The sequence below is a fragment of the Cnephaeus nilssonii genome (assembly GCF_951640355.1).
Source record: "Cnephaeus nilssonii genome assembly, chromosome: 11".
Lineage (NCBI taxonomy): Eukaryota > Metazoa > Chordata > Mammalia > Chiroptera > Vespertilionidae > Cnephaeus > Cnephaeus nilssonii.
Window position 1 is genome coordinate 36,146,359 of NC_137082.1, and position 11,878 is coordinate 36,158,236.

The 11,878-nt window shown below is 42.4% G+C and overlaps 1 protein-coding gene across 2 annotated transcripts in view; it reads right to left on the minus strand.

Moving 5' to 3' along the window:
• The window catches only part of TRPC4AP (transient receptor potential cation channel subfamily C member 4 associated protein), an 86,128-nt gene extending 75,908 nt beyond the window's left edge, over positions 1-10,220 (minus strand). The window contains exon 1 of one of the 2 annotated variants that reach the window (XM_079783994.1): positions 10,009-10,220. In XM_079783994.1, coding sequence (XP_079640120.1) covers positions 10,009-10,176 — 168 coding nt within the window. In that variant the 5' untranslated portion in view covers positions 10,177-10,220. The remainder of the gene's footprint in view (positions 1-10,008) is intronic. The other variant, XM_079783993.1, reaches the window with a different exon arrangement.
• Positions 10,221-11,878: the final 1,658 nt, after the last annotated feature.

Sequence of the window (11,878 nt, forward strand, 5' to 3'; positions counted from 1 at the left end):
TGATATTTACAGATGATTGAACACATACACAATCCAGAAGAATCTAAAGGTAATGTATTAAAATATAGGATCAATATAAATAGAAGAGCATAAGAAATCCATCTGTTTTTCTATTATAGCTACAGTTAGAAAATGCAATTTTAAAAACACTATTTACAATACCATAAAAAATGTCAAATGCTAAGGAATAAATGTAACGTAAGTTAGGCAAGACCACTACATAGAAAACTATAAAAAATTATCAAGAGAAATTGAGATCAAACCAAAGAAAAAGAGGAAAGGGGAGGGGGAGTAGGGAACAGGGGAAAAGAGAATAAAAGTATTATTTTTAATAGATTAAATGCAATCTGAATACAACCTCAATCAAAATACTGTTGTAAAACTGAGATAAAATGTGTATGGAAATGGAAAAGGGCCAAGAAGAGCCAAGGAATCTTAAAGATAACTAAGTACAAGAAGCTATCCTATTCAATATACTATAGACAAAATCAACACAAAGTTACAGAAAATAAGACAATGTGTCAGCACAAGATTAAATGGACAGATTAGTGGATCATAATAACATGAAACAGACAAAGGTGGCACTACAAAGTAAGGGGGGGATAAAAGAGACTTTTCAATAAATAACAATGGGTCACATTAGATATCTATATGGAATATAGATATCTCTATCACACCCCAAAATCAATTCCAACTACATTTAAATATAAAAGAAACAATAATGCTTCTAAAAGACAAAGAGAATATCTTCATGACCTTGAACTAGGCAAATACAACATGCACTAACATAAGGAAGATAGTGATACCATGAGTTGTATTAAAATTAAGCACTTCTGTTCATCAAAAAGATCTTTTTAGAGACTGAAAAGACAAGCCACCAAATGAGAGAAAGTATCTGCCAAACTATTAGGAAATTTAAAAAATTAAAGTCAATTACACACACACACACACACACACACACACACACACACACACACAAATGTGCAAAAGATTTAAACAGGCAATCCACCAAACAGGGTGTCCAAATGGCCAATAAACATATGAGAAGGTGCTTAACCTCCTTAGCCATCAGGGAAACACAAATTAAGATCATGAGACCATTGCACACACATTAGAATGGTTCAAGTTAAGACTGAGAACACCGTGCATTAGCAAGGACATGGAACAACAGCAACCCATACACTGCTAGTGGGAATGTAAATTAGCACAACCACTTGGTAAACTGTTCTGTAAGGGCTATTGATGCTGAACCTATGCATATCCTATAACTCAGCAATTCTAAGCATATACCCAACCGAAATTGTGCATATACACATCAAGAAACATATACAAGAATGTACTTATAAACATCATTATAATAGCCCCAAACTGGAAAACTCCCAAAAATAGAATTGTGGTTTAATACAATAGAATACTATATCGCCCTAACCGGTTTGGCTCAGTGGATAGAGCGTCGGCCTGCGGACTGAAGGGTCCCAGGTTCGATTCCAGTCAAGGACATGTACCCTGGTTGTGGGTACATGTAAAAAATCAATTAAAAAATATATTTAAAAAATATATATAATACCATATAGAAAATGAACGACAGCTTCACTATCATTAGGGATGAACCTAACAATGTTGACTGAAAGAAGGCCAACTCAGTGCATATTGATTTTATTTATATGAAGAACAAAAATTGGCACAACAAAATGCACTCTTAGAAGTCAGGCTAGTAATTTCATTTGGAGAGGAGGAAGAGTAGAGTTGGTGGCAGGAGATACAGAGGTGATCTGGTGGTTGCTATATAATTGATGCTTTTGTTATTATTGTTCATTGAGTTGTACGTTTTTATTTGTATATTTCAACACAAAATGTTTAATTGCTTAAAACAGAAAAATCTGTATTGATTATGCAAGGATCTCTAAGACACATTTTAAGTTAAAAAGCTAGTTGCACAATAGTGTATGTCAGTGATGGGCAACCTTTTGAGCTTGGTGTGTCAAACTTCGCCAAAAAACTGAGCATAACTCGGGTAGTGTGTCACTTTGAGGAAAAAACTAACTCCAAGACTCTAGTCGCAAATGTTTCATCCTCAGGAGCAGCAAATGTTTCATCCTTAGCATGCGGCCGCATGTCATCAAAACACGCATGTCATAGGTTCGCCATCACTGGTGTATGTAGTAAGATAATACTTATGTGAGGAAAGAAAAGATACATAGATACATTTGCTTTTCCAAGTTTAGGACCTTTAGTAGCTATACAATCAACTACCAGAGCTGCCTCCAGAATAGAACTGGAGGGAGCTAGTAGAGGTGGTAGTGGGCTGTTTGCCAGGGAGACTTACTTTTCTCTGTAACCGTTTTGTACATGTGCATATGTTATTTATTCAAAATACATATTACCTCTAGTGGGAAGGGAATGACATATTGGTAATGTCTTCAATCTGGTGGTAGGTACATGGTTATTGTGATAATATTGTAGTATCACTATTGCTTTCTGTAGGTCAAATATTTGAGAACTAGAAGCCCGATGCACGAAGATTCGTGCAGGAATGGGCCTTCCTCTCCCTGGCTGCCAGTACCGCCTTTCCGCTCTGGCCCCGGAACCGCCTCTTTCCGCTCCGGTCCTGCCTTCCCATGCTGCCCAGAGGCCCTGAGTGGCTGGGGCAGTGCAGAACGCCTGTGTCGTCGCCATGGCGACAATGCAAGCATCCCGGCCCCGGCCACTTGGCACCTGCACATGCAAATTAACCCGCCATGTTTGTTGGGTTAATTTGCATACTCGCTTCTGATTGGCTGGTGGGTGTCATGAAGGTACGGTCAATTTGCATGTTTCTCTTTTATTAGTGTAGATAAGCTTTTGTTAAAAAAAAAAAGTCTCTGGCCCTAGCTGGTTTGGCTCAGCGGATAGAGCGTTGGCCTGTGGACTGAAGGGTCCCAGGTTTGATTCCAGTCAAGAGCACATGCCCAGGTTGTGGACTCGATCCCCAGTAGGGGGCATGCAGGAGGCAGCTGATCAATGATTCTTTCTCATCATTGATGTTTCTCTCTCTCTCTTCCTCTCCCTTCCTCTCTGAAATCAATAAAAATACATATATTTTTTAAAAAGTCTGCACATTGGCACACTGTGGATGCTCAATAAATGTTAATTACCTTCCCCACCCTATTTCCAGTCTATCTTAACATATTTCTCACCTATCCTAATATATAAAAACCCTGGGTCGTAACGACCAGTAATGAGTGAGGCTCAACCAACTGGAAGTCAGTCCTCCAGTCAGAGCTGGGTTGCCGTGATAACCCAGTGCTGACTGCTTCTGCTGCAGGCGCGGTGCCCCAGCACTGACTGCTGAGGGGGCTGTGAATCAGGGCCAGAGAGAGGCCTGAAGAGAGAAGCAGGGACTGATCCGTTGCCTCTGAGGCAGCTTTTGATCAGCACTTGCCTCTCTCTTTCTCTCCCAGTCTGGAATTGGCCCTGGTGGGTTTGGCTAAGTGGGTAGAGCGTCAGCCTGGGGACTGAAGGGTCTCAGGTTCGATTCCAATCAGGGGTGAATGCCTGGGTTGCAGGCTCGGCCCAGTGAGGGGCGTGCAGGAGGCAGCCAATCAATGATTCTCTTTCATCATTGATGTTTCTATCTCTCTCTCCCTCTCCCTTCCTGAAATCAATAAAAAATATTTTTAAAAAGGCTACATATGGATATGATTCCATTTCTATGAAAGTCTATAAAAGGGCATTAGAAGAGGAGAGAAAACAGATGAGCAGCTGTCCTACTATGTGGGAATTTTCTATATCCTAACTAGTGGTGGTCACAGGACTGTATACATTTATCAAAACGAATACATAGAACTATGTACTAAAAATGGTGAATTGTATTGTTTATATTTATATCTCAATTTAAGAAATAGGGGGGAAAGAGTTACTTTTAACTCTAAGAAAAATAAAAACTTATAAAACAAAAATAATTGTTGAATGCAATTGCTGTAAATAATCATATCATCACCATTGTAATATAAATACTTAACACCAACACCCCAAACTGTGATAAAACTACAATAGGAGAATGATGGACACAAAACATGTGGCACAGGTGGCTGTGAATTAAATTTTAATCTTCTACAAGAGGAAAATAGATGTCTAAAATTTAAAAGTCAGTAAACAGCCTTATAAGCATGCTATTTAGAAATACTGGCTCTCCTGTTTCCTGAACCTTCCCTTGCAAAAGAAATAGCTACCGTGTAGACAGTGGTTGCCTGGACAGGGAGAGAGGTGTGTATGTGGAACTTGGGGGTGAAAAACAAGGCAGGGCACTGCTGGGGTTTTTTGTTTTGTTTTGAATATATTTTTATTGATTTCAGAGAGGAAGGGAGAGGGAGATAGAAACATCAATGATGAGAGAGGATCATTGATTGGCTGCCTCCTGAGTGTCCCACACTGGGGATCAAACCCTCAACCTGGGTATGTGCTCTGACTGGGAATCGAACAGTGACCTCCTGGTTCACAGATAGAAGCTCAATTGCTGAGCCACGCTGGCAGAGCAGGGCACTGCTGTTTTTTGTTATAAGGCTCATGATACTGAGAAGTCTTCCCCACCATATTCCAGGTATTCAATGTCACAAGGCATCTATTCTCGTTTTAAAATAATCATTTGTATTTTGTTTTCCTGTGAACAGCTGAGTACTGATGAAAGAGCCAACATCAAGTCATCTTCAAAGTTTGAATTACTGGCAGGTGTTGTATGGGTTTTTTCTCTTGGAGTACTTGTGGTTTAACAGTTCATATGTGATAATCTCTTACATCATGCTACTTAGGCTATCAACCTGTTCAGTCAATGTGACATTTATAGTTTTCACTGACTTGTTTTGTCTTTATTGCACTTTTCTTTTTAAATAATTAAAGGCTGAATTCTATATACACCAATGTACATTGTTTGTTTAATCCTAAGTGTAAGATACCTAATACCTCAAAATACCATATTAAGTGCAAGGAAATAGCCATCTTAAAGGATAATTAATGAAGATTAAATACCTTGTTAGGTTATTCTGATAACAAATGGGAACCAATGATGACTTGTGTACACTTTAATAGGATTTGTTTTGTTTCAATATAATTAGAAATGAATTTTATGGCCTGTGAATACAAAAACTTCCTATTAAGATTAATGGTATTTATTTATATTGTTAATTTATGAGAATTTATTCTATTCAGGGGTTTTTCAGTATCAAATTACCTTGACCGGCAGGGGAAGACTATATTTGACTTAAACCCCTAAGGTTTCACAAATATTAATGCTTATTAGAATAAAGGTAAAACAAGTAGCACCTACTGAATTTTTTTTAAAGGGAGAAGTCCATCTAAGTAAAAAATTATGAAGTAATTAACACTCAGGAAAACAGGAATTTTGATATGCCAATAATCATTAAAAAAACAATGACTGGCATTTGGAAAACAGAACAAGGATGTCATAACCCAGGAGTATCTGAAGCAGTATCTCTAGGGGTTGTAGGTAAGAAATGTGGATTTGATTCTAACTGCAATGAGATGGCATTGGAGGGTCTGATCTGCTTTATGGATCAAATGTGCTGAGAAGTGTGAATAAGCTCTGTAAATGCTAAAACATCATACCAGCATATTTTATTACCTGAACAGAGGACAAATTGAAAGGGAGATGGAAATAAGGCACACTAAAATCTAAGTAGGACAGGCCTATTCTAAACCATGTGGCCAGGAGTCTTCTCCTAGGCTTCTTTTAAGTTCCATTTAGGGAAATGGGCAAGACTTGGGGAAGGAAGATCAGGTTCAGTGGAAGAGGAATCAGGAATATTATTTTTGATGTATTAAGTTTGAGATGTCCATTAGATATCTAAATGGAGATGATGAGAAGGTATTTGGATATACCCATCTGGAGTAAAAGGGGAGATATCAGGATGGAAATATAGACTTAGGAGCCATCAGAATATAAAGTACTTATTAAAAACAATACTCACTAACCTTTACAGCATGCTTATTGTGTTTCAGACACTATTTAGGTGCTTTATATGTATTAACTCACTTGTTCCTAACTCAACAGATTAGCCCCATGACTGTCCCTATTTTACAAATGAACAAACTGAGATAGAAAGAAATTAAGTAGCTTGCCCAGAGATACATAGCAAGCATGGGCCAGAGCTGGGAATTCAAACCTAGGTAATCTGATTTCCTTAAAGCCACTGGACTGTTTGGAGTACAGATAGAACATGACTGAGGAGGAGGAAGACTATGCCCTCAAAGTATTTCATTTCAAACAATTTACTGAGACCTGAGTACCTATCAAGTGCCTGGCACCATTTCAGTCTCTGCAGATGTAAAGAAAAATAAGACAAAGTCCCTCAAGAAGATAATGTCCCTAATAGCTACAGGTTGACAGCAACTTTTAATGAACATCTGCTATGTGCCACACACTTGCCAAGCGTTTTAGAAATATCATTTCACTTAATCCTCCTAACAACACTAATAGATAGATGTTATTGCCATTTTAGAAATAAGGAAACTGAGGTTAAATAATACACCATAGGTCACTCAACTAGTGAATGACAGAACTAGGGTTCAATCTAGGTCCATCTTGAAAACTGGTCTTTTCCAAGGATTTCCTGTTACATGTTACAACGTGGGTGAACCTTAAGGACATTATTCTAAGTGAATGATTCCCCTCACATGAGTTATCTAAAGTATTCAAATTCACAGAAACAGAAAGTTGAGTGGTGGTTACCAGAGGCTGAGGGGGAAGGGGGAGGGTTGTCTACTGGGTATAGAATTTCAGATTTTCTTTTTTTTTTTAAATATATCTTTATTGATTTCAGAGAGGAAGGGAGAGGGAAAGAGAGACAGAAACATCAATGATGAGAATCATTGATTGGCTGCCTCCTGCACGCCCCCTACTGGGGATTGAGCCTGCAACCCGGGCATGTGCCCTTGATCGGAATAGAACCGGGACCCTTCAGGCCTGCATGCTGACGTTCTATCTATCCACTGAGCCAAACCGTCTAGGGCTAGAACTTACGATTTTCAAGATGAAAAAATTCTGGCAATCTGTTTCACAACAATATGAATATACTTAACACTACTGAACTGTACACCTAAAAATGGTTAAGATCGTACGTGTTGTTTTTTTATATCACAGTTAAAATTTTTTTTTTTAATCTGGTCTTTCCAGTTATAGCTCATGCCATAAAGGGTATGCTTACCGTACTATAGAAATACCTGTGAGGCCCTGGTCAGTGTGGCTCAGTTGGTTAGAGCCGTGGTCGGCAAACTGTGGCTCGCGAGCCACATGCGGCTCTTTGGCCCCTTGAGTGTGGCTCTTCCACAAAATACCACAGGCCTGGGCGAGTCTATTTTGAAGAAGTGGCATTAGAAGAAGTTTAAGTTTAAAAAATTTGGCTCTCAAAAGAAATTTCAATCGTTGTGCTGTTGATATTTGGCTCTGTTGACTAATGAGTTTGCCGACCACTGGGTTAGAGCATCGTCCTGTGCACCAAAGGGTCTCGGGTTTGATTGCCAGTCAGAGCATATACCCAGGTTGCAGTTAGATCCCCAATCAGGGCGAGGTTGTGGTAAATACAGGGAGGCTTCTCTCTCCCATAGATGGTTCTCTCTCTCTCTCTCTCTCTCTCTCTCTCTCTCTCTCTCTCTCTCTCTCTCTCTCCCCCTCCCTCCCTCCCTCCCTCCCTCTCCCCTCTCCCTCTCCCTCTTCCTCTCCCTCTCCCTCTCCCTCTCCCTCTCCCTCTTCCTCTCTCCCTCCCTAGAATAAATGAAAAACATATCCTCTGGTGAAGATTTAAAAAAGAAAAGAAATACCTTTGCAAAACTAATTTATTCTGCAATATGGGGGAGAGAGAGGGTAGGAGGTGTGGCAAAGAAGAAATCAAGAAAAGTTACCAGGAAAGGATACATTTGAAAGATCAAGGTCCCCACTTGATCTCCACTATAGTTCTGGGAAGGTGTCTCCATCGCCACCTCTCCACCTGTATCCTGTGTCATCACAACCATCAGCCTAAACCAATACTCCAGGAGCCTCCTACCTGGTGAACTCCTCCAGTCTCCTCCCATTCCAAATAATCCAACATTGAAAACAAATTAAGTGTCCTAAATTGCCCCAGTCACTATGCTTAAGAACTCTTGTGCTTCTCTATTGCTCTCAGAACATAGAGGATTGTCAAGATGGTGTTTAGGAGCAAATTATCTAACCTTTCAGTGCCTTAGTTTTCTCATCTGTGTTAAGGGATGAGTTCTGACATTGAATTAAAAAAACTGAGGATTAAATAAAAACATTGTATACCTTGCACAATACTTGAGCCAAAGTATCTGATCAGTGAGTTAGCTCCCTTTCTGCCTGTCCCTAATACCCAGCTCAGTAAGGCACTTTGGTTTAAAGAAGGATATAGAGCAAGTATTTCCAGGATCTTCTTAACGGCAGAGAGAGAAGAATGCCAGCAGGAAAAAGTTGCTCATCTATGCTTATCCCAATGTCCAGGAAAGTATTGCTCATCCAGAACTGCTTCATCTGTAAACCTCTATACAAACTGACCACCTTGTCTTTATTTTATTCTGTCCTTCTAATCTTGAGTAAACAATACTGAAATGGCTCAAGATTAACATACATATATAAAGTTACACTGTAGAAAGTCTCACTCCCATATTCTCTCCATCTACACAATTGCCACCACACTCCCACCAACCACTTTATTACTTTTTGTGTATCCTTCAAAGGTTTCTTTATGGCCCTAGCCGATTTGGCTCAGTGGATAGAGCATCAGCCTGCGGACTGAAGGGTCCCAGGTTCAATTCCAGTCAAGGGCACATGCCAGGGTGCGGGCTTGATCCCCAGAGAGGGGTATGCAGGAAGCAGCTGATCAATGATTCTCATCATTGATGTTTCTCTCTCTCTCCGTTGCTCTCTGAAATCAATAAAAAAATATATATTTTTTAAAAAGTTTCTTTATGCAAGAGCTGGCTTTAAATTAAGTTAATGTTGTACAGGTGTGTTTACAATTTAAGTTCTGGGAACATGGAGGGGGATGGGAAGGAGCAAGGAGCTTAAGTCATTCATCCTGCTTTACCCTAAACTTAAAGCATTGGCCTTCGTTCATTAAAAAAACAGTAATAATCATATGTTGGGCGCCTAGTATAAACCAGATACCAAATATAGCATTAATATTAACTGTTTACCCTTCTGCCCTTACTATGCACCGGAAACGCATTTAATGCTTCGCACAATACACTCCTCTGACCCCCCACAACACCTTGAGGTAGGTTACTAATTATTATCTCCATTTTACAAATGGGGAAACTGAGGCAGAGAAGGTAAGTTGCCCAAGCAAGAGACAGCAGGGGTTTGAATCCAGGCCTGACACCACTCTTAACCACGACACTATACTGGCAAAACAGATCCAGCCCCTGCACCCGTTGGAGCAAAGCCTAACATGAGATACCGGGGGGAAAAACGGGGTAGACAACAAAGAAATATGTAATTACACACTAAGAAAGTAATGTGAAGGAAACACACTCAGGACTGTGACTGAATAACAATGAGGACTTACTTGGGGTGGGGGGTCAAGGAAAGGCCTCTCTGAGAGAATGACACAATGACAAACTTAAGAAACGCTCAGGGGCTGAAATGACGACGGGCCGCCCAGCTGACGGTACAAGGCACAAACTCGAGGCACGCAGACACTGAAGCAAACTCGCCCGCAGTCCCCCAGACGTGCGGACGTGGCGCAGGGAAGGCAGGCTCCGGGCGCAGGCCCCAGGCTCGCACACGCCATCAGTGCAGGATGCAGCCCAGCCCCGCTCGGCCCCGAACCGGGGGCCTGCAGACGGCCGGTGCCCACCACCCGCCGCGGCTGACAGCGTGCGTGCAACCCACGGGCAGACCCCGCGGCCGGCCACGGGGGGTCGGGCCCGTCCTGCGGCGGCCGGAAAGGCCTCTGCCCCGGCCCCTCGCCAGCTCCCGCCTGGTCCGCCCCGCCCCGCCCCTCCGGGCCGGCTTCGTACCTGCACGGCCCGGACCAGGCCCCGGCCGGTCAGCTGGCCCTGCCGCAGCTGCAGCAGAATGTTGACGGGCCGCGGCCGGCCGCCCCATCCGCCCCAAGCCGCCACCGTTGCCGCCGCCCGTCGCCCTCGGCCGGCCCCAGACCCAGCCGCCGCCGGCGCCGCCGCCATGTCTCCTCGTCGGACAAACAGGAAGCCAGCGGCCCCAGGGCCGCGGAGATTTCTACGGGGCGGCAGAGGGGTCGCCGCAGCGCCCCCAGCGGGCCGTCGGTGGAGGCACAAGCCGCGTGGCAGGGACTGTGCGCTCCGCGGAGGCTGCTGGGAAATGTAGTCTTGGCTTGAGACGGGGCAGGTGCGTGGAGAACTTGGCTGCCTCAGTTGCTTTTCGGGCCCCTGGGTGCGACACTTCGGTGGCGAGGTCCCCCAGGTCTGGGACGAGTCCTGCTTGCGCACTCTCCCATTTCTTGTCTGTTTTGGGACGTTACAGCCAACTGGCCTGGGAAAGATCTGGGCTCCAGGCCAGGAATCAAGCCTCTCGTAATTCCTCACTGTCTCTCCGCCGACCTCGACTCCCTGCGCAATTTCATTCAATCAGTAGTTATTGGGAGCCGATTCAGCCAATAAATAGTTCTTAGGGGCCTGCTTTGCACCTGGCACTGAGCAGGTCATTGGCAATACAGTGGTGCGCAGAGCAGACTAACTAGATATCCTGATTGGGAATGCAGGTTACACAGGAGGACGGCAAGTCCATACATAAATAAACGCACAATAACTGGGTAAATTGTGAAACTGGGTAGGTTGCAGTGAAGTTAAACGAAATAATAGAAGGGAAAGGGATTGGTAAATTGCGATGTCATATTCTGTCAGAGGGAACTTGACTGTTCAGCGAGGTTTTTATAGATCAATATACTGAAAATAACCTAAATATTCATCAACTAGCTGTACCCGGCCACGCGTTGCTGTGGCTCAGTCTGGTTAAATGGAAAAGAAAGAAAAGAGAAAGCGCACGTTTCTAATATGTTTAATTTCACAATGCTTGTGGGTATACAACATTTTTTGTTGTTCCATTGTCTGTGCAGATATAGAGATTGTCTGGTTTGCCGACTCTAGAACACGCAACATATAATTGTCCATGTGAGAAGCAATCCGTGTCTAGATCTAAACCGCAGAATTCTAAAGATTGGCCCTGAGCTTTGTTGATGGTGATTGCAAACGCCAATCGAATTGGGAATTGCAATCTCTTAAATTGAAATGGCATATCTGTTGGAATCATAGGAATGCGAGGAATGAGGACATCTTCACCTTTGAAAGGTCCTGTCAAGATTGTTGCTTCTACGACGTTGCTCATTAATTTTTTTACTCAAGCCACGTGCCATTGCAAAGCTTTGGCTGGTTGATATTTCACAACATGATAATTGGCACGCCGATTTTCAATTGCAGTACGTGCGGTGGCATCCCTGGCAGATCGAGTGAATTAAAAAATTCTGTTGGATAATTAATCGCTTCATCTGCTTCCACAACAGTGTCAACGGACTTCTATGTGACTGCCTCGCTTTGAATGTTAGACTGAAGAATATTGTTAAGTTCGTAGACATCTTTGTTCTTGGCCGCAAGAATAGCTCGTTCACTCAGCCAATCGTGATTCTTATAATTGGTTTGAATATTGGGAAATACTTTTTCAACCAATTCTTCTTTTGACGTCACTAAATTGGAGAAGTTATGAGGCAATGAAATTCATCCTGAGGTCAGATCAACTGGCACCTTTCCGTTCCCAATTTCCAGCAATTGATGTGAGAATCTCAGCTGATCGATGGTTTTGCAGCTGGACACGCATATTTGTAGTTAATTTTAATGTCTTTACATGTCGCCACAA